General features: G+C 44.6%; 1 protein-coding gene across 1 annotated transcript; it reads left to right on the top strand.

Annotated features, from left to right (window-relative positions):
* Positions 1-17,786: 17,786 nt before the first annotated feature.
* LOC130022271 (olfactory receptor 7A17-like) lies at positions 17,787-18,755 on the top strand. Its single transcript, XM_056113019.1, has one exon. It carries the CDS (start codon positions 17,787-17,789, stop codon positions 18,753-18,755), a length of 969 nt encoding a protein of 322 aa, XP_055968994.1.
* The last annotated feature ends 7,934 nt before the right edge of the window (positions 18,756-26,689 follow it).

The raw sequence follows: 26,689 nt of genomic DNA on the forward strand, positions 1-26,689 counted from the left end.
TAATATTAATATTTATTACCACAGCGGGTAGGGCATTCGCCTTACAAGTGGCCAACATGGCCGACCCGAGTTCGATTCCTCTGCCCCTCTCGGAGAGCCCGGCAAGCTACCGAGAGTATTCGATATGCCAGACACAGTAACAACAGAAGTCTCCAATGGAGACGTTACTGGGCCCGCTCGAGCAAATCGACGATCAACGGGAGGGCCTTTACCTTTACCTCGAGCAAATATTAATATTTATTAATGGTATTTGTTAGTTTCCAGTGGTACTCAGGGATTACTCTTGATTCCTTACTAAGGGATCACTCTTGTTGGGCCAGGGGACCATATGGGATGCCAGAGATAAAAAACCTGGGTAGGCTGTGTGTAAGACAAATGCCTTATTTACTGTACTATCATTTTGGCTCCTCTAATTTTAGTTTTGGACTTTTTGGGTCACACCCACCGATGCTCAGGGGTTACTCCTGGGTCTGCACTCAGGAACTATTCCTGGCGATGCTTGGGGAACCATATGGGATGCTGGAGATCTAACCTGAGTCAGCTGTGTACAAGACAAACACCCAATCTACTGTACTATCGCTCTGACCCCAACCCTCTAATATTTTTGTTACAGGAAATTACAAACAGATGTGGAGTGACATCACACTTTCACCCTTCAAGTTTTGCTGCAAAGCAATAGTAGTTAAGACAATACAGTTTTGGAACAAAACAGAGACACAGACCGATTAAGTAGAATAGAGATCCCAGGTCAACTGGGGGCATTGATGGAGGGTAGGTCCCATTGGTGGTGGGACTGGTGTTGGAACATTAATGATATGAAACAACTGTATAATGTTTTGTTGATCACAGCGTTTAAATAAAGTTCCAATCATTTAAAAAAAGATATCTCAGAAATAAATCCACATCTATATGGAAATAAAAGTTGTGACCAAGGAACCAGTAAATAATAGAGAACCTCTTTTTATAACAAACAGTTGAAACTTTATTTAAACATTGTGATTTACAAAGTTGTTCACAATACAGTTGTTTTAGGTAGTCAATATTCCAACACCAGTCCCAGCACCAAGGTGCCCTTCCCTCTGCCAATATCCCTAGTTTCCCACCTTCTCCCCAAGTCTGCTCCCTTAGTAGGTACAAAATCATTCATTTTATATTGCTTGTTGCGACATATATCTCAGAATGATGTTACTGAAGTGCTGACCTGAGGATTTACCGGGCTGTTAGGTGTGAGCTGGGCCTTCCTGGTTATTGCTTTTATTCACTGAGCTCAGTGGGTTCCCATTCAATGTTCCCATCTAATTTCCCTTGTTTCTACTTGGCGGCTCTGGGAAGTTTGAAGGTGTTGTGTGGCCACTTTAGGAGCTCTGGGACTGGGACACTCAGCTGCCAGTTTCTCTCTGGCATCTTTCCGGAAGACATTTCTCTGGCAGAGGTGGGAGAAGGACGTGGGTGTGGGGAGTACTGGGCCTCTGACAGGGTGGGGACTCAATCTGCCCCCGTCCTGCTAAGGCTCCAGAAATCTGGGCCCAGTGGCTGGGCAGACTTAGAATAACTCAGCTGCTGACGTCTCTCCTGAGATCTGTCATTATGGAGAGTTTATTTATTTATTTATTAAATAAATAATATTGCTGGAGTAATATTATTAAAGAAATAAATATTTATTAAAAATATTTATTAAATATTTTATTTATTAAATAAATATTTATTAACTATTTATTAAATATTTAATAAATAAAAATATTTATTAAAATTTATTAAATAAATAAATATTGCTGGAGCAATAGCACAGTGGGTAGGGCGTTCGCCTTACGTGCGGCCAACATGGCCGACCCGAGTTCGATTCCTCCGCCCCTCTCGGAGAGCCCGGCAAGCTACCGAGAGTATTCGATATGCCAGACACAGTAACAACAAAGTCTCCAATGGAGACGTTACTGGGCCCGCTCGAGCAAATCGACGATCAACGGGAGGGCCTTTACCTTTATTTATTTATCTGTCTTTTTGAACCACACCCATTGATGTTCAGGGGTTACTCCTGACTCTGCACTCAGGAATTACGCCTGGCCATTCTCAGGGATGTCGGGGATTGAATCTGGGATAGCCATCACAAAATCACAAATCACAAATCATCCTGTTATTCGTCGATTGCCTCGAGCAGGCCCCAGTAAGGTCTCCTTCATCCTAGCCCTGAGATTATATTCAAGGCTCTTTAGGAGAATGAGACCCATCATTGTTACTGGTATTTGGCATATTGGGTTCGCCACGGGGAGTTTGCCAGACTCTGCCGTGTGGGCAGGCTACATTCGGTAACCTGCCAGTTTGTCCAAAGTAGGAATGAGATAATAAGATGTCATAATAAGATGTCGCGCGGCCGTGGCATGGTGGTGGCTGGTCCTGGAGGTCTTTGGCTGCCGGAGACCTGGTCGGGGCGGGGAGGAAAGCTCAACCCGCTCCCCTCCAAGGGGTCCCGGCGAGCGAGGACAGTCAGGTGCGGGTGCAGGAGACTGCACTGTTCTCTTCCGGGAGCTGGTTTTTATAGTCTCTGAGTCTTGGCCGTTGATGGGATTACACGGCACCAGGGGGCCAGTTGGTGGGTGTGACCCCCGCCTACTGGAATTTGGAGGATCTGGGTGGAGGATGCTCGGCCCAAATCTGCCATGTGCAAGACAAACACCCTCCCTGCTGTCCTATTGTTCCAGCCATGGAGAGTCTCTTTAACAAGTGATATTAGAAAAGTTGGACAGGCACATGTAAAAAACCAAACCAAACCATATCAAAAACAACAACAACAAAAATGCCCTAAGCCTCCCACAATTAGCACCATACGAAAAAAAAAAAAAAACCAAAAAACTTTATATCCAAACCAGCCTCTACTAGAGCATCAGTATTCACAATACTGATCATTTTGGAAAGACTGAGCCATTTATTTAGAATTAATGTGAATACTGAATAATAATAATAATAATAATAATAATCACTATCACCCTGTTGTTCATCAATTTGTTCGAGCAGGCACCAGTAACGTCTTCATTCATCCCTGTCACGTGCTAGTGTAGTCCAATGGTATATTAGGGGCTCTTTCAGGGTCAGGGGAATGGTAAAGGTAAAGGCCCTCCCGTTGATCGTCGATTTGCTCGAGCGGGCCCAGTAACGTCTCCATTGGAGACTTTGTTGTTACTGTGTCTGGCATATCGAATACTCTCGGTAGCTTGCCGGGCTCTCCGAGAGGGGCGGAGGAATCGAACTCGGGTCGGCCATGTTGGCCGCGTGTAAGGCGAACGCCCTACCCGCTGTGCTATCGCTCCAGCCCAGGGGAATGAGGACCATCATTATTACTGTCTGTGGCATATTGAGTATGCCACGGGTAGCTTGCCAGGCTCTGTCGTGCAGGTAGGATACTCTCGGTAGCTTGCTGGGATCTCCAAGAGGGATGGAGGCTTTTGGGGCAGCCTCTAATCACCTTTACAGGTGTTCCCAGTCAGGCATAAATGTGGGCAGGAGACTCTTGGTAACCTGCTGGGTTCTCTGAGTGTGAGAACTAGACAATAAGAGGTTGCTTCTGGGAGCTTAGTTTTATCGTATCTGGGTCTTGGCCATTGATGGGGTTACACGGAAGTTGGTGGGTATAACTGTCTAGCTACTGGAAGATGGGGGATCTGGGTGGAGGAGGCCCAGTCCTGAACCAAGCAGGCTTGGAGATCTCAGTCCCAGGTCCCACACACTTGGGTTCCTCTGCTGGTTCCTTCATGCGTGAGGCCTGTCCTAACGTATGGAGAATGGTCTCAGCATGGAGGTCTTCAGCTGCCGGGACTCTGCTCAGGGCAGAGAGGGAAACTCAACCCACCCCCTTCCAAGGGGCCCCGGTGAGGACAGCCAGTTGCAGGGTCAGGAGACTCTATGTTGTTCTCTTCCGGGAGCTAATATAATAATAATAATTAATAATAATATGTGAATGTTGAATAATATGATTCCTTCACCCCCCTCGGAGAGCCCGGCAAGCTACTGAGAGTATCTTGCCCACACGGCAAAGCCTGGCAAGCTACCCGTGACGTATTGATATGCCAAACACAGTAACAAGTGTCACAGTGGAGATGTTACTGGGCCTGCTCGAGCAAATCGTTGAACAATGGGAGGACAGTGACAGTGACAGTGATGTTAAAACTGTTGTGTGTAAATACCTTTTATATCAAGTGGTTGTATTGCTTTTTATGTATCTTATCATGAAGGTGTCTCCACCACATGGAATACCACTCATTTCTTATTGATGCACTGTTTAATTTTGCCAACTTATTAGTGATTCTGGGCTTTCTGGGGGATAGAAGCGGGTTGGAATGCTGCCAGCACAGAAAGCTTTTACTCTATTATTGTCTCTTGGGACCATCTTACTTATTAGTCTTCTTTCTCCCTTGTGTTCATTTATTTCTTCTCTCGCAACAATCTTAGTGACTTTTTTGTGTTCTTTAAGTACACGACACATAATGACCCTACTATAATGGAACATCCTCTCGACATGCTTATGGGAGGTCTGCCAAGTTGATTTATATTCTCCTAAGTCAAGATAATTGGATGCTGGTAATTTGTTTGAAGTTTCTTTCAAAACTGGTCTAGCATCTCAAACTCTACAACACTAATAAACCACTAGAAGCACACCAAATGGAAAAGGCAAACAATCTCAGTTAAAATAGAAACACAAAAGGCTTCACCTGTAACAACATCTTAGTCATCTTTCCTTTTAAGAACTTAATGTCTTCATGATGAGCTACAACAAATTAATGGTCCACGGTTGGAAGCCTCTGGGGGAGAAGGCACTTGGGATAGAGAAGGGGCCACTAGGACCATGGTAGTTAGGAGTGATCACTGTGGATAAGAACTGCATGCTGAAAGTAGGTAAGGAATAAACATGATAACCTCTCAATACCTGTGTTGAAAATGATGCCCCATATTTGCATAATATTTGCCCCATATTTGCCCCAAAGAAGAGAGAGACACAGAGAGACACAGAGAGAGACAGAGAGATACAGAGACACACACAGAGACAGAGAGACAGAGAGAGAGGGAGGGAGGGAGTGAAGGAGAGAGAAGAGAAGTACCTGCCATAGAAGCAGACTGGGGCATTGGTGGTGGGAAATTTACACTGATGGAGGCATGGTTGTTGGAATGATCAGAACCCAATCATAAACACTTTGTAATGGTGTATCTCACAGTGATTCAATAAAAGCGATTAAAAACAGTCATCAAGGCAAAGAGAAAAAAACAAATAAGCAAAAACCCAAAATTGGTCTAGCTCATCTTGGGGAGAGCATGAGAAGGAAATAGGATAGCTGGAGTTTGTTGTATACTTCTCTCTCTCTCTCTGAGTATGTGTGAGTGTGTGTGTATGTGTGTGTGTGTGTGAGAGAGAGAGAGAGAGAGTTCCAAAGTCATTGGCACCTATAGGCTCACACACACACACAAATCCAGCTGTTAAAATTTCAGCCCAAGTGTAGGCAGAAGTAGAGGACCCAATGCAATTTTCAGGTTGCTTTGGAATAAAAAAAATAATTTTCAAATGACAACAAATGATAAGGAACTCTCAGTGTCTGGAAATCGCAGCAGTGGCTAGGAAACTTGTCTACTCAACATTTTCTGACACCATCTCTTAAACATCATCCTTTTCCTCCACCCCTGACTTTATTATTTATTTAAATAAATAATATTGAATATTATTTAAAATATTTTTTGTTTTGTATTTGGGGACACAGCCAGCAGTGCTCCTGTCAGCAGGGAAGACTCCTGGCTTTGCACTCAGGGATCATTCCTGACATGTCTTGGTGGGGGAACCATATGGGATGATGGGGATTGAACCCTGGTTGACTGCATGTGAGCCAAGCATCCTCCTTGTACTATCGCTCCAGCTCCCTAATCAAGTGTCTTTGGATTGGCTTTCTCCAACAACAGGGCACACACTTCTCTCTCTCGTATACATATATATATATATATATATATATATATATATATATATATATACAGCAGTAGGGCGTTTACCTTGCGCGAAGCCAGCCTGGCTGAGCCAGACTCGATTCCTCTGCCCCTCTCGGAGAGCCCAGCAAGCTACCGAGAGTATCTCGCCCTCACGGCAAAGTCTGGCAAGCTCCCCGTGACGTATTCGATATGCCAAACACAGTAACAACAAGTCTCACAATGGAGACGTTACTGGACCCGCTCGAGCAAATTGATGAACAACAGGAGGACAGTTACAGTGATACATATATATATATATATATATATAGAGAGAGAGATTTGTTTTCCATCTTCCTTTCTCCTTCCTTCCTTCCTTCCTTCCTTCCTTCCTTCCTTCCTTCCTTCCTTCCTTCCTTCCTCCCTCCCTCCCTCCCTCCCTCCCTCCCTCCTTTCTTTCTTTCTTTCTTTCTTTCTTTCTTTCTTTCTTTCTTTCTTTCTTTCTTTCTTTCTTTCTTTCTTTCTTATTAGCATAGTGGGTAGAGCATTTGCCTTGCATGTGTCTGACCCGGGTTCGATTCCTCCGTCCCTCTTGGAGAGCCTACCGAGAGGCAAGTTACTGAGAATATCCCGCCCGCACGGCAGAGCCTGGCAAGCTCCCTGTGGCGTATTCGATATGCCAAAAACAGTAACAACAAGTCTCACAATGGAGATGTTACTGGTGCCCACTGGAGCTAATTGATGAACAACTGGAAGACAGTGCTACAGTGCTACAGTTTAAAAAATTTTTAAATTGAATCACTGTGAGAAACACAGTTACAAAGTTGTTCCTGATGGGGTTTAGTCATACAATATTCCTACACCTGTCCCTTCACCAGTGTACATTTCCCAACACCAATGTCCCCAGTTTTCCTCCTACCAACCTCCCCCATCCCAGCCTGCCTCTATAGTAAGTACTTGTCCTCTCTCTCTCTCTCTCTCTCTCTCTCTCTCTCTCTCTCTTCCCCACTCCCCCTCGGGACATTATGGTTTGCACTACATGATAGATTATCATGTTTGTCCCTTTACCTACTTTCAGCACTTGGTTCTTGTCCAGAATGATCCTTTCCAAGTGTCATTGTTGTAGTGGTCTCTTCTGTATCCTAACTGCACCGTCCCACCACTTGTGTCAACCTTCCAATTGTGGACCAGTCCTTCTGGCCCTTGTTTCTACTGTCCTTGGGTATTAGTCATATATTGTGGCTTTAAAAAAATCCCACAGAATGAATCCTATCATTCTATATCTGTCCCTGTCGCTCTGAATCATTTCACTCAGCAGGATACTCTCCATGTCTATCCATTTCTAAGTGAATTTCATGACTTCATTTTTCCTGGTGGCTGCGTAGTATTCCATTGTGTAGATGTACCACAGTTTCTTTATCCAGTCGTCATCTGTTCTTGGGAACTCAGGTTGATTCCAGATTCTGGCTATTGTGAATTGTGCTGTAATGAACATAGGAGTGCAGATGGCAGTTTTGCTACTTGTTGTTTCTTGAGGTTTCAATGAAAATGCCACCTTCTTGGCAGATCATCCTGGGTTCACAGAAGTATGATCATCTTCTTTGTCTTCTTTTTTTATATCAATGATTTTTATTTTATTTATTTTGGCTTTTGGGTTATAGCCAGAAATGCTCAGGGGTTACTCCTGGCTCTGCACTCAGGGATTACTCCCGGAGGGCTCGGGGGACCCCATTGGGTGCCAGGAATCAAACCTGTGTAAGCCGTGTGCAAGGCCAATGCTCTATCCACTAGAATATTGGTCTGCCCTCCTCTTCCCCCAGGAGATTTAAAGATATAATACAGGGGCCGGAGCAGTAGTATAGTGGGTTAGGTTATGTGCCTTGCATGTGGCCAACCTGAGTTCAATCTCCAGCATCCCATAGGGTTCCCCGAGCACCACCAAAGAGTAATTCCTGAGTGGAGAGCCAGGAGTAACCCATGAGCATTGCTGGGTGTGACCCAAAAAGCAATATATATATATAATATACATATATATATATATAAAATACAGATGATTGTTCAGTATTAATCTTTGGAATTAGTTTTAAATTAGGTTTAAGTTAAATTTCCGGGAGGTTATAACTCTGGGAAAGCAGTGATGCTAGAAGCTAGATTCTGTTCTCCATTCTGTTCAGCATCCTTAGTAACACAGTCTCCAGCAGAGTTTTCCTTTGGAACAGATAGATGTCCACAGGAAAAGAAAAGTCTTAGTGGCTGAAGTACCACGTGGGAAACTCAGCCAATGAGCAGAACTGGATGCCATAAATAGCTCTTTTGTGCAGGGCTGGACAGGACCTGGTTGTAGCTAATGCTGGAGATTGAGGTTTCATTTCTTCCTGACAGAGGAAGAGAGCTTGTCTGGAAGAGAGCTTCAATCCCTGATCATTTACCCTTCAGGAGGAACTTGGCCTTCCACACAGACATCTTCATTAACACGCGTCCATTAAACTGTAGGTACTGCAAGCAGAAGCCAAAGAGAGTCAAAGACAATCACCTGTACCAAGGGACTCTGGCCGCCTCCAGCCCACCTCTAGGAAACCAGTAATCTCTATGGTTGCTTGGAGTCAACCTAGTTAATTGCTGGTTTCTGAGCACTGTTTAGAAGAGACGTGGGCATTGGGTGCAGCAGTATATGAATTTGGAGAAAATACCCAGAGTTGGGCAAAAAGATCCTTATCATATATAAAATATGGAATCTTTCAGAACTTATTTTTGGACCTCACACAGGCAAGGCAAGTGCTGGCAAAAGGGGACATTTCTCAGCACAAAAATGGAAATCAGTGATATGATTGCAAAACAGAAATGATACTACTCTCACTAGCAATGCCAGTTGTGTGAAGTCATTTATTTCCTTCTTTTCTAGCAGTCACCATGACCACATGAAACCTCAGAATCTCACAAATGTCTCATATATATATTATAGATACATACATATAAGTATATATGTCTTCCTTTGGTAGTCTTTAAAAACCCAGACATTTGAACAGGTACCCTTAAGACCTTCAAAGTTAGAGATGACTTGATAAAAATCTTAGAGCAAACTTTGTATTTCTGAATAATACATTTGTTTTCAAGATAAACTTGGACCTCAAGACGTAGGGAAACTTGGTATCAGTGGGGAATGAACTTTTCTTCTTGCAGTGGTGTCAAGACAGCATGTTCTGTGGCTTCTTGTGGAATTACCTTACTATTTCTCCTGGACTGGAGTGATAGCACAGCGGTAGGGCATTTGCCTTGCACGCAGCCAACATGGCCCACCCGAGTTCAATTCCTCCGCCCCTCTCGGAGAGCCCGGCAAGCTACCGAGAGTATCTCTCCCGCACGGCAGAGCCTGGCAAGCTCCCCGTGACGTATTCGATATGCCAAACACAGTAACAACAAAGTCTCCAATGGAGACGTTACTGGGCCCGCTCAAGCAAATCGATGATCAACGGGAGGGCCTTTAATTTTAATTTAATAATTAATTTCTCTTGGACAGCTTCCGTTGCTGTCTACCAAGACAAATCTATTTAGACTTGTTCTAGATACATTTCTAAATGTTATCAGGATTATCTTCTTAATTTTCCCATAAATACTACAGGGACAGTAAAACCTTGCATTATCATTACTATTATTAGTATTGCAAAACAATGTTATTAAGCTCTGAATTAGTTTGATGGTGCTACTGTACCATAGTATAAGAGATTGGGTATTTTAAATTATTGAAATTAATTTTCTCTCAATTTAGGAGGAGTCTAACATCAAACTGTAGGTAGATTTGTTTGTTGACATTCATTCTCTTTATTTGTGAATAGTTTTTTTTTCTGATGTCTTTACATGATGTCTTTACATGGGCTGGAGCAATAGCACAGCGGTAGGGCGTTTGCCTTGGGCGCAGCCAGCCTGGCCGAGACGGGTTCGATTCCTCCACCCCTCTCGGAGAGCCTGGCAAGCCACCGAGAGTATCTCGCCCGCACGGCAGAGCCTGGCAAGCTACCCGTGACATATTCGATATGCCAAACACAGTAACAAGTCTCACAATGGAGACGTTACTGGGCCCACTCGAGCAAATCGATGAACAACGGGAGGACAGTGTTTGTTTGTTTGTTTTGTTACATGATACTTCCTGTTTTAAAACAAAATTATTCATAATAAATTAGAAACCATCTAGCTGACTTAATTTTTTAAAAATTTCTTCTTTAAAGACCCTGTCTCAAATATACTCTCATTATTTTTAAAATGAAAAAAAATTGTTTTGTCGGGAGCCACACTGGGCAATGCTCAGAACTGACTCCTGGCTCTGCACTCAGGAATCACTCTTGGAGGTGCTTGGGGGACCATATTGGACACCAGGTATTGAACTTGGGTTGACCGCTTGCAAAGCAAACGTCTTACCCTCAATACTATGGCTCTGGTCCCAAATATACTCACATTCTTAGGTACCGGAAATTAGGACTTCCACAAATGTATTGGGAGGTGGGGTGGGAAGAATTCAACCCAGAAAAGATATCACTAAATATACCAAACGTATTTTGTTAGTCAAAAATAATGGGTCTTTTGATAAGACTTTGCAAACAGACTTTCTGTTTATTCATTATGTCAGTGTTAGTATAGAGAAAGTACCAGTACCAGGCTTTTTTTTATACTTTCTTTTTTTTTTCCTTTTTCTATCACACCCTTGGGCTGGAGCGATAGCACAGCAGTAGGGCGTTTGCCTTGCACGCAGCCAACATGGCCGACCCGAGTTCGGTTCCTCCGCCCCTCTCGGAGAGCCCGGCAAGCTACCGAGAGTATCTCGCCCGCACAGCAGAACCTGGCAAGCTCCCCGTGACGTATTCGATATGCCAAACACAGTAACAACAAAATCTCCAATGGAGACGTTACTGGGCCCGCTCGAGCAAATCGATGATCAACGGGAGGGCCTTTACTTTACTTTACTATCACACCTGGTGTTGCACAGGGGTTACTCCTGGCTCGTGCACTTAGAAATTACTCCTGGAGATGATGGGGGGGTAGGGGGAAATCATATGGGATGCTGGGAATTGAACCCGGGGGTGGCCTCCTGCAAGGCAAACGCCCTACCCGCTGTGCTATTGCTCTAGCCCCCAAGTCTTATACTTAAAGGCAGAGCTTATATTTTTCAGCAGTCTTCATCCTTTATTGAGAAGGAATGACCCCTTCCTGGCTTAACAAATCTATTATCTTCATACCCTGTGGGAGGAACTAGACTGCAGATACTGACCCCACCCTCACCTCTGGCCTCCTGAGCAGGAAACCAAAGTGAACTCTGGGACTATAGGTTGAAGATCCTGTCATTTTGATAAACAACAAACAACCCCCCCCCCCAAAAAAAACCCCACAGAACTACCTGATGGGGATCTATGAAGTTAAAGGAATCAGCAGGGTGACAGGCAAAGATAAACTCACTCATACATGAGATATTCTGAACCAAAGTAAGAGTGAAAATAAAACTGGAGTCGCATCACAGAACTGAGATTACTGGGAATGAGGCAATGGGAGATTGAAGAGTGGAGAGTGTGGAAAAAATTGTGGTGGCCGGAGCCATCGTATAGCGGGTAAGGCATTTGCCTTGAGTTAGCTAACTTGAGTTTGATTCCTGCCATCCCATATGGTGCCCCAAGCACCTCCAGGAGCGATCCCTGAGTGCAGAACCAGGAGTAACCCCTGAGCACTGCTGGGTATGGCCCCAAAAGCCAAATAAATCACGGTCACGGTCACGGTTCTCCCGTTGTTCATTGATTTGCTCGAGCAGGTCCAGTAACGTCTCCATCATGAGACTTCTTGTTACTGTGTTCGGCATATCGAGTACGTCATGGGTAGCTTGCCAGGCTCTGCCATGAAATAAATAAATAAATAAATAAATTGTGGTGGGAGGATATTGACACCTTTTTTTTTTTTTTTGGTTTGTTTTGGAACCATACCTGATGATGCTCAGAGGTTACTCCTGGCTCTGCACTCAGGAATCACTCTTGGCAGTGCTTGGAGGACCCTGTTGGATGCCGGGGTTTGAACGAAGGTTTGCCATGTGCAAGGCTAGTTATGCTATGCTATCTCTTTGGCCTAGTATGAAAGTACGTTAAAGGTTATAATGCAGGTTGTCATTTAATATCAAGCCTTGAGGAAAAATTCAAGGCATTACGAGGTCTGTGAAATTCAAACTTAGAGAAAGAGGAGAGTTCATTAGGTCAAAAAGTCCAAACCAGATTTTTGTGCATTCTCATCTGGTCCATTGGGAAAACAGACTCTTCAGGAAAACTTTCCTTTGGTCCAGACTTGTGTCCACTGGGAAATTATATGTGTGGAGTTGGAGTAACCAAAGGGAAATGCACTTAATGAGCAGACATGCTGTAAATATCTCCTCTGTGCAGTCCAGTGCTGGTCTGGATCTCCTGAAGCACAGATTGAATTATTGATGCTTCATTTCTGCCCTCTGAAGACTGATAGCGTGTATGGACGTTCCTCTCTATTGGCAACTGTCTTGGTGGAATTTGGATGTCCAGGTGAGCCTCTCAGCAGTAGATACTGTAGAAAAGTGACCGAGAAAGAGAGAGAGAGAGAGAGAGCGAGAGAGGGAGACATAAAGAGAGACAGAAAGACAGAGAGACAGAGAGAGAGACAGAGAGACAGAGAGAGAGACAGAGAGAGACAGAGAGACAGAGAGACAGAGGCAGAGAGAGACAGAGAGAGACAGACAGAGAGAGGCAAATAGAGAGAGACAGACAGACAGAGACAGAGAGAGAGTCAAGCAAAGACATGGACCAGCAGACACTGGTCAGACTCCAGCCAAGCTCAGAGATGGGTGATCCCTAAGGCTGTTTGTGTGCAGGTGAATTACTGAGGGATGATGATGATGATGGTGATGATGATGATGATGATGATGATGATGCTTAAAACAGAGTGATAGTGGTACTGGAGCGATAGCACAGCGGGTAGGGCAATTGCCTTGCACGCGGCCAACCCAGGTTTAGTCCCCAGCATTCCATATGGTCCCCTGATCACCGCCAGGAGTAATTCCTGAGTGCAACGCCAGGAGTAAGTCCTGTGCATTGCGGGGTGTGATCCCCCCAAAAAGCAAAAAACAAACAAACAAACAAAAAAATAGAGGGATAGTACAATGAGGAGGGGGTTTGCCTTGCATGTGCATATGGCTGACGTGGGTTTGATCCCCAATACCCCATATGGTCCTCCTGAGTACTGCTGGGAGTGATCCTTGAGTGTACAACCAAAACTAAACCCTGAGCATAGCCATGTGTAGCCTCCAAATAACAAAACAAAACAAAACCAAAGAGAAGTGAGTATGGAATGTTGCAATATAGAGGTGATTGCAAAATGTGGACAAGAGTGCTGTCAGAGAAGGAATGGAAAGAAGAAGAAATTTCTCCAATTGGTAACAGAAGTTTTTTATTTATTTATTTATTTATTTATTTATTTATTTTACTTTCTGTGTCACACCTGGCGAAGCACCGGGGTTGCTCCTGGCTCTGCAGTCAGGAATTACTCCTGGTGGTGTTCAGGGGACCATATGGGATGCTGGGAATTGAACCCTGGTCGGCTGAGTGCAAGGCAAATGCCCTACCTGCTGTACTATCGCTCCAGCTCCTGGTAACAGAAGTTTTCTAAAGCGTCTTGCCATTACTGAGAATAGGAAAATAGATTGCCACGGGATCTGCAGGAACTGGAGGAATTCCTTTTTTTGGGTTCCTGATGGGGGCATATTGGAAAACACTTTGAAGACAATGTGATTCATTTAGATATAAAGATCCAAAGCATTTTGATATGTTATGGAGTAATATCAGTAATGAGGCATTCAAATTTGTTATGTCAAAATTTCACGGCACCTACTTTATTTTAATTTTGTTCTTAATTTTTTAAACTAAAGAGCCATGATTTACAAAGTTACTGATAGTTGTGTTTTAGGCATTTGATAATTCAACACCAATCTCTCCACCAGTGCCAACTTCCCTCTACCAGTGTTCCCAGATTCCTTCCCCACCCCAACCCTCACTCCAACCCTCACTCCACCCCTGACAGGCACATGACAAAATTCCACTCGTTGCCTCTTAGATGTCATGTTTTCAGTTCTGTTGAATCTGTGTTTTGGGTACATAGCTGTACCCCTCATTTGTATCTCTTATATAACTGAAGCCCTGAGGATTGCTTACTCATCACTTCTCATTTTCTTCTCCCTCCCTGATTTCTTTCCTTCTCTGCCTGTCTCCTCTCTAAACACTGGGTCAAGGGGGGTGATGGTGGTGGTTCTAGTTATCCTTCTTTTACTACACTTTCTTATCATGGCACATACTTGAAATTATTTTAATTTTCCATTTTAGTTTTGGTTTGTGGGCCACATCTAGCAATGCTCCTGGCTCTCTACTCAGGGATCATTCCTGGCTGGGTTCGGGGGACCATATACGGAGGTAGCACATATATTTTTATATTTATTTATTTTGCTTTTTGGGTCACACCCAGCGATGCTCAGAAGTTACTCCTGGCTCTGCACCCAGGGATCACTCCTGGTGGTGCTTGGGGAACCATATGGGGTGCTGGGGATCGAACCCGGGTTGGCCGCGTGCAAGGCAAATGCCCTACCCACTGTGCTATCGCTCCGGCCCGGCACATATATTTTTAACCTTTTCCTAATTTGATTTTTCTTCTCCTTCTCCTCCTCCTCCTCCTCCTCCTCCTCCTCCTCCTCCTCCTCCTCCTTCTCCTTCTCCTCCTCCTCCTTCTCCTTCTCCTCCTCCTCCTCCTCCTTCTCCTCCTCCTTCTCCTCCTCCTCCTCCTTCTCTTCCTCCTTCTCCTCCTCCTCCTTCTCCTCCTCCTCCTTCTCCTCCTTCTCCTCCTCCTCCTTCTCCTCCTCCTCCTTCTCCTCCTTCTCCTCCTCCTCCTTCTCCTCCTTCTCCTTCTCGTTTTCCTTCTCCTTCTTGTTCTCCTTCTCCTTCTCCTTCTCCTCCTCCTCCTCCTCCTCCATCTCCTCCTTCTCTTCTTCTTCTTCTTCTTCTTCTTCTTCTTCTTCTTCTTCTTCTTCTTCTTCTTCTTCTTCTTCTTCTTCTTCTTCTCCTCCTCCTCCTCCTCCTCCTTCTCCTCCTCCTCCTTCTCCCCCTCCTCTTCCTCCTCTTCCTTCTCCTCCTCCTCCTCCTCCTCCTCCACCTCCTCCTCTTCTTCCTCCTCCTCCTCCTCCTTCTTCTTTTGCTTTTTGGGTCACATTCGGTGATGCTCAGGGCTTACTCCTGACTCTGCACTCAGCTATTACTCCTGGCGGTGCTCAGTGGACCATATGGGATGCTGGGAATCGAACCCAGGTTGGCCGTGTGCAAGGCAAATGCCCTGCCCACTGTACTATCACTCCACCCCCTAATTTGATTTTTTCATCCACGCTGATGCTGTGAACTTCTTCCTATTTTAGTTTCTGTCACACTCTCTGTTCCACTATTTTAAAAAGCTGCATCAAGTCACTATGTAAGCCGAATCACTTGCTTCTGTCATACATTTTATTTCATAACTTCTCATGTGCTTAAATTTGATTTGGATAAAGGCACCACAGACCCACATTCCATTCAGAAATTACAGAGACAAAGAAATCAGATGAAATCCCTGCAGGCTTAGACCTTTCATTATTTATTTATTTGTTTTTGTTTTGGGGGGGCCACACCCCATAGTGCTCAGGGATGACTCCTGGCTCTGTGCTCTGGGATCACTCCTGGTGGGGCTTGAGGACTCTATGGGATGCCAGGAATTGAACCTGGGTTGACCATGTTCAAGGCAAGCAAGTGCTCTACCACTAGTACTATCTCTCTAGCCCTGACCCCCCCCAACCCCTTCCCCAACTTTTTGGACTGATTATTATAATAGAAAAGCCACACATGAGAAATTCAACGGGGAGGGGATAATTTTCTCAGGCAAAGCTCCTCTAAGCAGTACCACTGAGAGTAAAGTCATTATGGTGTGTGCCAGATTTCTAGAAGATGGTACAAAGAGACTAGAATGATGGGCAAAACCTTCAGAGCCGAAAGTAGAATGTGTCCAGTAAATTAGTGACCAATGTGGGGCCTGAGTCATAGTAGAGTGGGGTGAGCACTAGCTTTACACGCATTTGATTGGGTCCCCTGGGGTCCCTCCCACTGCCCTGAGCCCTCCCATGAATGATCACTGAGGCCAGAGCTGAGAGTAACCCCTGAGCATCACTAGGTGTGGCCCCAAAACCAAAAGAAAGAAAAAGAATTGCTGAAAGATGAGACAAGCTAAAATACCAATACCAATAACAATAATAACAATGACAATAATTGTCAGAAAGCACATTACACATGGAAATAGAGAAAGGGGCTCAACTCACACGGGGTCTTGTGCATTGGGTAACCATGAGAAAACAACATTTCACATGATCTCAAATTCCTTCTCTTTCCGCTTCACCTCTATCTCTGCTTCTTTCTCTTTGCATTGTGTGTGCAAAATGTCATGTGTATAAGTCACGATTGGGGACCTGGAATCACTTAGTCCAACTTGTCACAGTTCAGGGATTCAAGCCACAGTGGTTAGCATGTAGGAGATCTAATTTAATTTTACTTTTAAAAATTATTTGTACTTTAATATTATTATTATTTTATGTTGAATTACTGTGAGATACACAGTTACAAAGCTGTTCATGATTGGGTTTCAGTCATCCAATGTTCTATCACCCATCCCTCCACTAGCGTACATTTCTCACTGCCAATGTCCTCAGTTTCCCTCCCACCAACCCCCTCCCCGCCCCTCCAGCCTACCTCTATGGCAGGCACCTCTCTCTCTCTCTCTCTCTCTCTCTCTCTCTCTCCCCCCCCCCCTCTTTTGGGCATTATGGTTTGCAATACAGATACTAAGGGTTTATCATGTTTGTTCCTTTATCTACTTTCAGCATGCTGTTCTTATCCAGAGCGATCATTTCCAATTATCTTTGTCACAATGGTCTCTTCTCTATCCAAAGTGTCTTCTCCCTCAGGACTTGTAGCAAGATTCCAAACATGGACCAATCTTCTTGGCCCTTGTTTCTACTGTCCTTGGAGTGCAATTATTCTATATCTGTCCCTCTCCTGACTCATTATGTTCAGCATGGTTTCCTATTTTACTTATTTTTAAAAAATTGAATCACCGTGAGATACAGAGCTTTCATGATTAAGTTTCAGTCATACAATGATCAAACATCCATCCCTCCACCAGTGTGCATTTTCCACCACCAATGCTCCCAGTATCCTTCCTACCACCCCCACCCCATCCCACCCCTGCCTCTGTGGCAGGCAACTTTCTTCTTATTCTCTCTCTACTTTAGGGAATTATGGTTTGCAATACTGTATCACTGTATCACTGTCATCCCGTTGTTCATCAATTTACTTGAGTGGGTGCCAGTACCGTCTCCATTTGTCCCAGCCTTGAGATTTTAGCAGCCTCTCCTTATTCGTTTTTCCCAATGCTGCCATATTGGAGGCTCTTTCAGGGTCAGGGGAATGAGACCCATTATTGTTACTGTTTTTGGCATATCGAATATGCCACAGGTAGCTTGCCCGGCTCTTTTTCTCAGAAACAACCGTATTAGAAACAAATTGGTAAATCAATTAAAAATTATTTTGAAAAAAATTATGATATAGAACAGCTGAGAGGAGGGCTGTTCTTTGATTTGCAATGCAGATACCAAACACCTCCCTCCCCCCCCCAAAAAATGAATCCAATCTCATTATTCTATTGCAGAATATAAACAGCAACATTCCAACAGTAGATGTTGCCAGAAATTTGTGAGAAAATTTGTCACATTATTTTCCTCTTTCCTGGCAGTGACCTTCAAGATGAGACCAGAAAACCTCACGAGAGTTTCAGATTTTCTTCTTTTAGGGTTTTCTGAGGATCCAGAGCTGCAGCCCCTCATCTTCGGGCTTTTCCTGTCCATGTACCTGGTCACCGTCCTGGGGAACCTGCTCATCATCCTGGCCACTATCTCTGACGCCCGCCTCCACACGCCCATGTACTTCTTCATCTCCCACCTGTCCTTCATTGACATCTGCTTCACGTCCACCACCGTCCCCAAGATGCTGGTGAACATCCGGACGGAGAGCAAGACCATCACTTATGAAGGCTGCCTCACCCAGATGTATTTCTTCGTTCTCTTTGGCGTGTTGGACATCTTCCTGCTGGCGCTGATGGCCTATGACCGCTTCGTGGCCATCTGCCACCCCCTGCACTACATGGTCATCATGAACCCTCAACTCTGTGCGCTGCTGGTCCTGGTGTGTTGGGTCATTAGTGAATTAAACTCCTTGCTTCAGTGTTTAATGGTAGTGCACTTGACCTTCTGCCCCGAAATCCACATTCCTCACTTCTTCTGTGATCTCAATCAAATGGTTCAACTGGCCTGTTCAGACAACTTCATCCCCACCTTGGTGCTTTATTTGCTGTCGGCGTTGCTGGCGGGTGGTCCCCTGGCTGGCATTCTTTATTCCTACTCAAAGATCGTCTCCTCCATCCGCAGAATCTCCTCCACTCAGGGCAAGTATAAAGCATTCTCCACCTGCGCGTCACACCTCTCTGTGGTCTCCTTGTTTTTCTGTACCGCCCTTGGAGTGTACATGACCTCCGCTCTTCCTCATAACTCACACACAAGCTCCATCGTCTCGGTGATGTACACGGTGGTCACGCCCATGCTGAACCCCTTCATCTACAGCCTCAGGAACAGAGACATCAAGGGGGCTCTGAGAAGACTTTTTGCAATGATGGTTTTGAAAAGACCCTTGGTCCTGGGCCTGAAGTTGTGCCCATGAGTGGGGTGGGGGTTGCAGAGAAGCATCACAAAAAGGGGTTGTGATGCTGTACACAGAAGCTGCTCTTCAATATGTTTTTTGGAATTTCAAGTTCTTTGTCATTCACTTTTTTTTCCTTTTTATTCTTTTTGGGTCGTACCCAGCAATGCACAGGGGTTACTCCTGGATCATGCACTAAGGAATTACCCCTGGCGGTGCTTGGGGGACCATATGGGATGCTGGGAATCGAACCTGGGTTGGCCAGGATAACGCCCTACTGGCTGTGCTATCGCTCCAGCCAGTCATTTACTTCTTAAAAAATTTTTTTTTCTGAGGGGGCCAGAGCTAGAGATGCTTGGGGATAACTCCTGGTTCTGTGCTCAGGAATTATTCCTGACATATGGGATGCTGGGGATCGAACCTGGGTCAGCTACGTGCAAGGAAATCGCTCTACCTGCTGTACTATTGCTCTGCCCCCTGTCATTCATTTCTTTGTACAACAAGCATTTCACCTCACTGTTCTTTGTTTCATCACTTGATCACCTGATCACTTGATACCCTGTTACTCATCGATTTACTCGAGTGGGTGCTAGTAGAGTCTCCATTCATCCCTGTTGCGTGCTAGCGTAGCCCAATGGCATATGCCCGTTCTAGGAACATGCAGAGCCTCAAACTGATCATTCAGGGTCTTGACGAAGAAGTCTGACCATCTTGTAGGTGGGCGTCCACGCGATCTTTTGATGTCCCGTGGAATCCAGTCACTAATGGCTCTAGTCCAGCGCTCGTCTCTAAACCTCATTACATGTCCAGCCCATCTGATTTTTGATGCCTTGGCAAATGAGACAGCGTCCCTGATTCTTGAGCATCGACGGAGATCGGAACTCCGGATTCTATCTATTTGAGTGAAGTGTGATACTCCAAACATAGCTCTTTTGATTCCTCTTTGAGAGACCTGAATAGCGTTCTCAACCTGTTTTCGTAGGGCCCAGGTCTCTGAGGCATATGTTAATGCAGGAAGAACAGTGGAATCGAAGAGATGTGCTTGGAGCTGGAGGTTCTTTGTCCTCTTAGTGATTTCTTCAATGCTCTTGAAGGCATTCCAAGCTGCTCTCTTCCTTCTGCGTAACTCAGGTGCCAGGTCATTCATCATGTTGATTTCTCGACCTAGATATATATAACTGTTGCATTCAGAGATGGTGGTTCTGTTGAGAATGAATGGACCATCAGGAACAAGACTGTTTCTCATGAACATTGTCTTTGTGAGATTCAGTTGTAATCTGACCTTTCCACACTCACGGTCGAAGTCGGTTAGCATTTGTGCCGCTTGACTGATGTTTGGTGTTATTAGAACGATGTCATCAGCAAAGCGGAGGTGGTGTAGTTGCTGACCCTCTATCTTCACTCCCATGCTTTCCCATTCCAGTCGTCGCATGATGTTCTCGAGGGTGGCACTGAAGAGTTTCGGTGAAATGGTATCACCCTGCCAAATCCCTCTCTTGATGTGGATGATTACTTCTTTGTAGAATGGTGAGATCCTGGTAGTGAATCCGTAATAGAGCTCACGGAGGATCCTGATGTATTGAGTTTGTAAACCCTGATTGGCTAGGGCTTCTATGATCGCTTCCGTCTCAACAGAATCAAAGGCCTTTATTTCATACACCCACAAATTTCCCTCTTTTCATTCTTACATATTCCTCCAATTATTTCTCAGACATATTGGAAATCATTTGAAAAAAAATTTTTGATTTTCTTTTGTTTGTTTTTGGGTCACACCTGGATTACCTTAGGATTCATTCTTGACTCTGTGCTCAGGGATCACGCTTGGCAGTGCTTGGGGGATACTATGGGGTGCAGGGATTGGACCCAGATTGTCTGCGTGAAAGGCGAGCACCCACTATACCATTGCTCCTGCTTAAATTTTTAATCTTATATGTATATCTTAAATATAATCTTTTGCAGGTGATCAGGAGAAATAATAGATGTTTTGCTTTATTGGGCCATGCCTGCTAGTGCTCCGGGCTCACCCCTGGCTCCATGTTCAGGGATCCCTCCTGGTGACATACCTGGGACCACATGGTATGCCGGGGATCAAACTCAGGTCGACCACGTGCAAGGCAAGAGCCTCACCCACTGCACTATCACTCTGGCCCAGGCCAAATACTTTTGAACATGTTATTTAATTAATTAATTTATTTAGGCTTCTTTTTGGGGTCACGCCTGATGATGCTCAGTGTTTATTCCTGAGGGCTTACTCCTGCTCAGGGGTTCAGCACCCAGAAATCACTCCTGGCAGTGCTAGGGAGATCCTATGGGATGCTGGTGATTGAAGCCGGGTTGGCCGCATGCAAGGAAAATGTCCTCCTCACTGTACTATTTCTCAGGCCCCAATATGTTATGATTTTAACTTGATGAACTTATAAACTTATAAGACAATTTTAAAAAAATTCTCATCACAGTTCTTTTTTTTTTTTTTTTTTGCTTTTTGGGTCACACCTGGCCATGCACAGGGGTTGCTCCTCCTTTGCACTCAGGAATTACCCCTTGCGGTGCTCAGGGGACCATATGGGATGCTGGGAATTAAACCCGGGTCAGCCGTGTGCAAGGCAAATGCCCTATCCGCTGTGCTATTGCTCCAGCCCCTAAGACAATTTTCTATTGCGGCATCAGATGCCTGATTTATAACAGTGTTAATATTCCTGGCCTGGGTTTCTGTTGGACCTGCCACTGGCATGACGCCCAGGGTCCTAGCTCTCTTGGCCTTTATTCTGGCCCCATTGCCTTTTTCAATTTTGTGCAGTATCTCCGAGTTTGTTTAAAGTTCCGCTGTTTCTTGTTTGTTTCTTTTTCTTGTTTGCCTCATCACTTTATGGTCTGCATATAAATATGATCATTGGATGTCTTTCACCTGGGACTCAATTTGCAGAAAATGGTGTGTCCCCCATCCCCCCTCCACACACACACCTTACATTCAAGTTTCAGGAAAGTGTAAGATGAATTCTTTGCTTTTAATGCGGACCATGAATCCCTTGTATGGTTGTGGGTCATTCTCTGATCTTGGAGAACAAAGAGATGATTGAATTCCTTCCCCTAGCTTAATGCCTCAGGGGTGTCTATATGAAACACATTTGTCTCTCTGTGCATGAGAAATTCTCTTCTAAATAAAGAAGCTGTGTCTCTTCATACTATTTTTTAAATTGTATGACCATCAGATATACAGTTACAAAGTTGTTCATGATTGAATTTTAGTCATAGGATGTTCTTATGCCTATCCCTTTACCAGTTTATATTTTCAACCACCAATGTCCCCAGTTTTTCTCCTACCCAGCCTGCCTCTATGGCAGTCTCTCTCTCTCTCTCTCTCTCTCTCTCTCTCTCTCTCTCTCTCTCTCTCTTTCTCTCTCTCTCTGGGCCACACTCAGAGATGCTCAGGGATTACTCCTGGTTCTGCACTCAGGAATTACTCCTGGCAGTGTTTGGGGGACCATATGGAATGCTGAGGATTGGGGATCGAACCCAGGTTGGCCGTGTGCAAGGCAAATGCCCTCCCCGCTGTACTATCTCTCCGGCCTCTCTCTCTCTTTTCTTCTGGGCATTATTGTTTGCAATCTAGATACTGACAGGTTATCATGTACTAGTCCAGCTCTTTACCTACTCTCAGCACTCAGTTCTTGTTTAGAGTGATCATTCCAACTATCACTGTCACAGTGGCCTCTTCTCTATCTGAACTGACCCCCTCTACTTGTGGCAAACTTCTGAAAGTGGACCAGTCCTTGTCCATACTGATTTTTCAACTTCTTTTTCAGTTTCATGGGCTTCTAGGGCAAAGTGTCTTTACCCAGGGGAAAAGAAGTTAATGAATTCACCAGTTTTGTGAACAAAGGTTGACTGGATAAATGTCCTTTTCAATCTCCAGGATTAGTGTAAAAGTACCCCATTAGATATGTGAAGGAAATATATGATGGTCTTGCTATTATGAGGGTCAGAATAATAATTCTGAATTATTTTGGTATTTTATCATAAAGATTAGGTGAGTAGTGCTTAAGATTTTTGTCAAAGGAACTGAATTCTCTCCCCTGTTGAAAAGAGGATAAATATTTCTTTGTAAAATTTATTGACTTTTTAAATTGAGTCAGAGTGAGTTACAAATTTTTTCATTATTGGATTTCAGTCATATAATGTTCCAACACCTGTCTCTCCACCAGTGCACATTTCCCACCATCAATGTCCCCTGTTTTGCTCTGCCTCCCAATTCCCACCTTTATGGCAGGCATTTTTCTTATCTCTCTATCTCTGTTCTTTTGGGCCTATGGTTTGCAATACAGATACCGAAAGGCTATCAGGCATACCTACTTTCAACGCCCACTTCCTGTCCATAGTGATAATTTCCAACTATTATTGTCATAGTAGTCTCTTCTTTGAGAGGATAAATAATTTCCTGTACAGACAAGCCAAGATTTTAGAAGATTTATTTATTTTAAGTTCAGTATCTTTGGCTAGAGCGATAGCACAGCGGTAGGGCGTTTGCCTTGCACACAGCCGACATGGCCAACTTGAGTTCGATTCCTCCGCCCCTCTCGGAGAGCCCAGCAAGCTACCGAGAGTATCTCACCCACACGGCAGAGCCTGGCAAGCTACCCGTGATGTATTCGATAAGCCAAACACAGTAACAACAAGTCTCATGATGGAGACGTTACTGGACCCGCTCGAGCAAATCGATGAACAACAGGAGGACTGTGACCATATGTCACCTACTTCAAACTTCAAACTTCAAACAGTTATCTTTCTTTTTTACAATGATGGGTCTCATTCTCCTAAAAAGCCTTGAATATAATCTCAGGGCTAGGATGAAAGAGACGTTACTGGGGCCTGCTCGAGGCAATCGACGATTAACAGGATGATGAATGAATGAATGAATGAACAAAGTTGTTCAGCATTGGGCTTCAGTCATACAAATGCCCCAACACCTTCACCAGTGTAAATTTCCCACAACCTATGTCCCCAGTTTTCCTTCCGCTCCTTTGAAATCTTTTGGAAGATTTAAAGGATATAATTCAGCGATTTGCTCAGTATTCATCTTCCAAGATAATTTCGAGAGTGGATTCTGGGAGGCAAGAACTTTGGCAAAGAGCAGAATTCATGAAATAAAATAAAACCAAATCTACTTGCTTCTAAATCTGGTCTAGTGGGAGCACCACAAAATCTCCCAGACAAACCTTCCTTTGGTCCAGACTACTTGTCCATGGGGAAATCATGTGCTCAGTGCTTAAGGGGAACCAGTGGGAAATGCACGTAATGAGCAGGATTAGGATGCTGTAAATATCTGCTCTGAGCAGTTGTTCCTTTTGGTCGAAAGATCGATGCTTCATTTCTTGTTTCATTTCTTCTTGTGGAAGCCTGTGAGCTTGTCTGGGAGAGAGCTTCCATCTCTGTTGAGGATTATCCTGGAGGAATTTGGACTTCCACCCAGAGAGCTGCCCACCAGCTCTCACCCAGGTGGGCCCCATTATCAGCAGATGCTGCAGGAATGAGTCAGAGATTTATTTTATTTTATTTTATTTTTTATTAGTGAAGCACCATGAGGTACAGTTGTAGATTTACAAATCTTTGTGCTTGGGTTTCGGTCATACAATGATCAAATACCCATCCCTCCACCAGTGCCCATTTTCCACCACCATGGATAATATACCCCCCACCCCCACCCCCCTCACCCTGCCTCTGTGGCAGGGCATTCCCTTTTTTTCTCTCTCTCCTTTTGGGTGTTGTGGTCTGCAAAAGAGGCATTGAGTGGCAAGCATGTTCAGTCCATAGTCTACTTCCGACATGCATCTCCCCTCCTGGGAGGATCCTCCAAACACCCTTTATTTGGTGCTCCCTTCGAGTCAGAGAGATTTAAAGCCAAACACACACACTTGGGTCCAGCTGTCTGGTCCAGCCAGGCTCAGAAACTGGTGATCTCTGAAGCCAATGTGGCTGTCTAATGAATTACAACAAATTAACTCAGCATGTGTAGGTGCATCGGTAAATTAATTAATTCAGAAATCCTGAAGTGAGGGAAACCTACTTAGAGGAAGGAACAGGAAGAAGAAAGTGCTAAGGAATCTCACAATTGAAGGGAGGAAATGACAGGTGTGGAGGCATCTTGGGGAAAAGCAGATTTTTAAAAATTAAATCACTGGGGCTGGAGCGATGGGGTGAGCATTTGCCTTGCACGCGACTGACTTGGGTTCGATCCCCGGCATACCATATGGTTCCCTGAGCACCACCAGGAGTAACCCCTGAGGACCCCCCCCAAAAAAAAAGAAGCCAAAAATATTTAAATTAAATCATGGTGAGACAGATCCTTACAAAGCTCTTCATGATTAGGTATCACACAAAAAACAAACACTGTCCTCCTGTTGTTCATCGATTTGCTCGAGCGGGCCCAGTAATGTCTCCATTTTGAGACTTGTTGTTTTACTGTGTTTGGCATATTGAATACGTCACGGGTAGCTTGCCAGGCTTTACCGTATGGACAAGGTACTCTCGGTAGCTTGCTGGGCTCTCCGAGAGGAGCAGAGGAATCAAATCCGGCTCGGCCAGGCTGGCTGCACGCAAGGCAAATGCCCTACCACTGTGCTATCGCTCCAGCCCATCAGACATACAATATTACAACAATCATCCCTCCACCAGTGTACTTTTCCCAGCATCAGTGTTCCCAATTTCCCTCCCATCACCCCTCAACCCACCCCAACAGGAACTGATTTTTTTTTTTAATCACTAGGATGGGGCTGGAGCGATAGCACAGACCCGAAAAAAACAAATTTGAGAACCTCTGATTAAGGCCAACAGCAAATATTCCCAAATAGTAGTAGTGCATGAGGGATTCATTTACCAGTGGATTAATTTTTAAAAAATTTTTATTAGTGAGACACCATGAGGTACAGTTGTAGACTTACAAATTTTGTGCTTGGGTTTCAATTATACAATGATCAAATACCCATCACTCCACCAGTGCCCATTTCTCACCACCACGGATCCCAGTATCCCTCCCACCCTCCCCATCCCTCATCTCACCCTGCCTCTGTGGCAGGGCATTCCCCTTTATTCTCTCTCTCTCCTTGTGGGTGTTGTGGTTTGCAAAAGAGTCAACCTGAGTTGGCCGCGTGGTTCGGAAAAAAATGTCCTGGTACCCGCATGCCAGAGCCATACTTATAGAAGTTCATGGTCACTGGAATTCCATCTGGAGAAGGCGGGATGGTAGCACCTACCCCATCTTGAACTTCCCGGTGATATCGGCTCTGTTTGGGGCCTGGAGCATTCTCCGGGAGCTGTGGGGCCCTCCAGCCAGTTTTCTTCTTTGTTGCTGTGTGCTGTAAGATGGCCTACCAGTAGATTCTTGCACTCTGACTAGTCACATGAAAAAGTTACATTGAAATTTCATGGTACATGCTTTTCTATGTATAGCTTTGTTCATTTTACTTTTCATTCGTGTTCATGTTCTTGTTTGTAGTGCTTGTTGCGGTTGCATTTTCTAAGTCCTATTTGCGAGATTCAGTTGTGTTAAGTGCTTCGTTTAGCTTGAGCCCATGTTTCTGCTGTATGTTTCATCTCATCCCTTCCCATTTGCTTAAATTTGATTCTCGATAAAGGTACAGGATCTAGAGCCATAGTGAAGCAAGTAGGGCATTTGCTTTGCACACAGCCGACCTAGGTTCAATCCTGGCATCCCATATGGTCCCCAAACATCACCAGGCGTAATTCCTGAGTGCAGAGCCAGGGGTAACCCCTGAGAATCACTGGGTGTGACCAAAAAGGAAAAAAAGAAGGTACAGGAGACACACTCCACTATAAAAATACAAACAAATCAGGTGAAACCTCACCGGTTAGGATCTTGTGTTAGTATCATGGAAACATCAGATGCAATAAAATCAACATATATGTAGCAATTTTTCTCAGGCATGCATTCTATAAGCACT

This window comes from Sorex fumeus, unplaced genomic scaffold, assembly GCF_029834395.1.
Source record: "Sorex fumeus unplaced genomic scaffold, SorFum_2.1 ptg000019l, whole genome shotgun sequence".
Taxonomy (NCBI): domain Eukaryota; kingdom Metazoa; phylum Chordata; class Mammalia; order Eulipotyphla; family Soricidae; genus Sorex; species Sorex fumeus.

Excerpts from the sequence above, each read along its gene's own strand:
- LOC130022271 (XM_056113019.1), top strand. The coding sequence starts at position 17,787 with ATGAGACCAGAAAACCTCACGAGAGTTTCAGATTTTCTTCTTTTAGGG.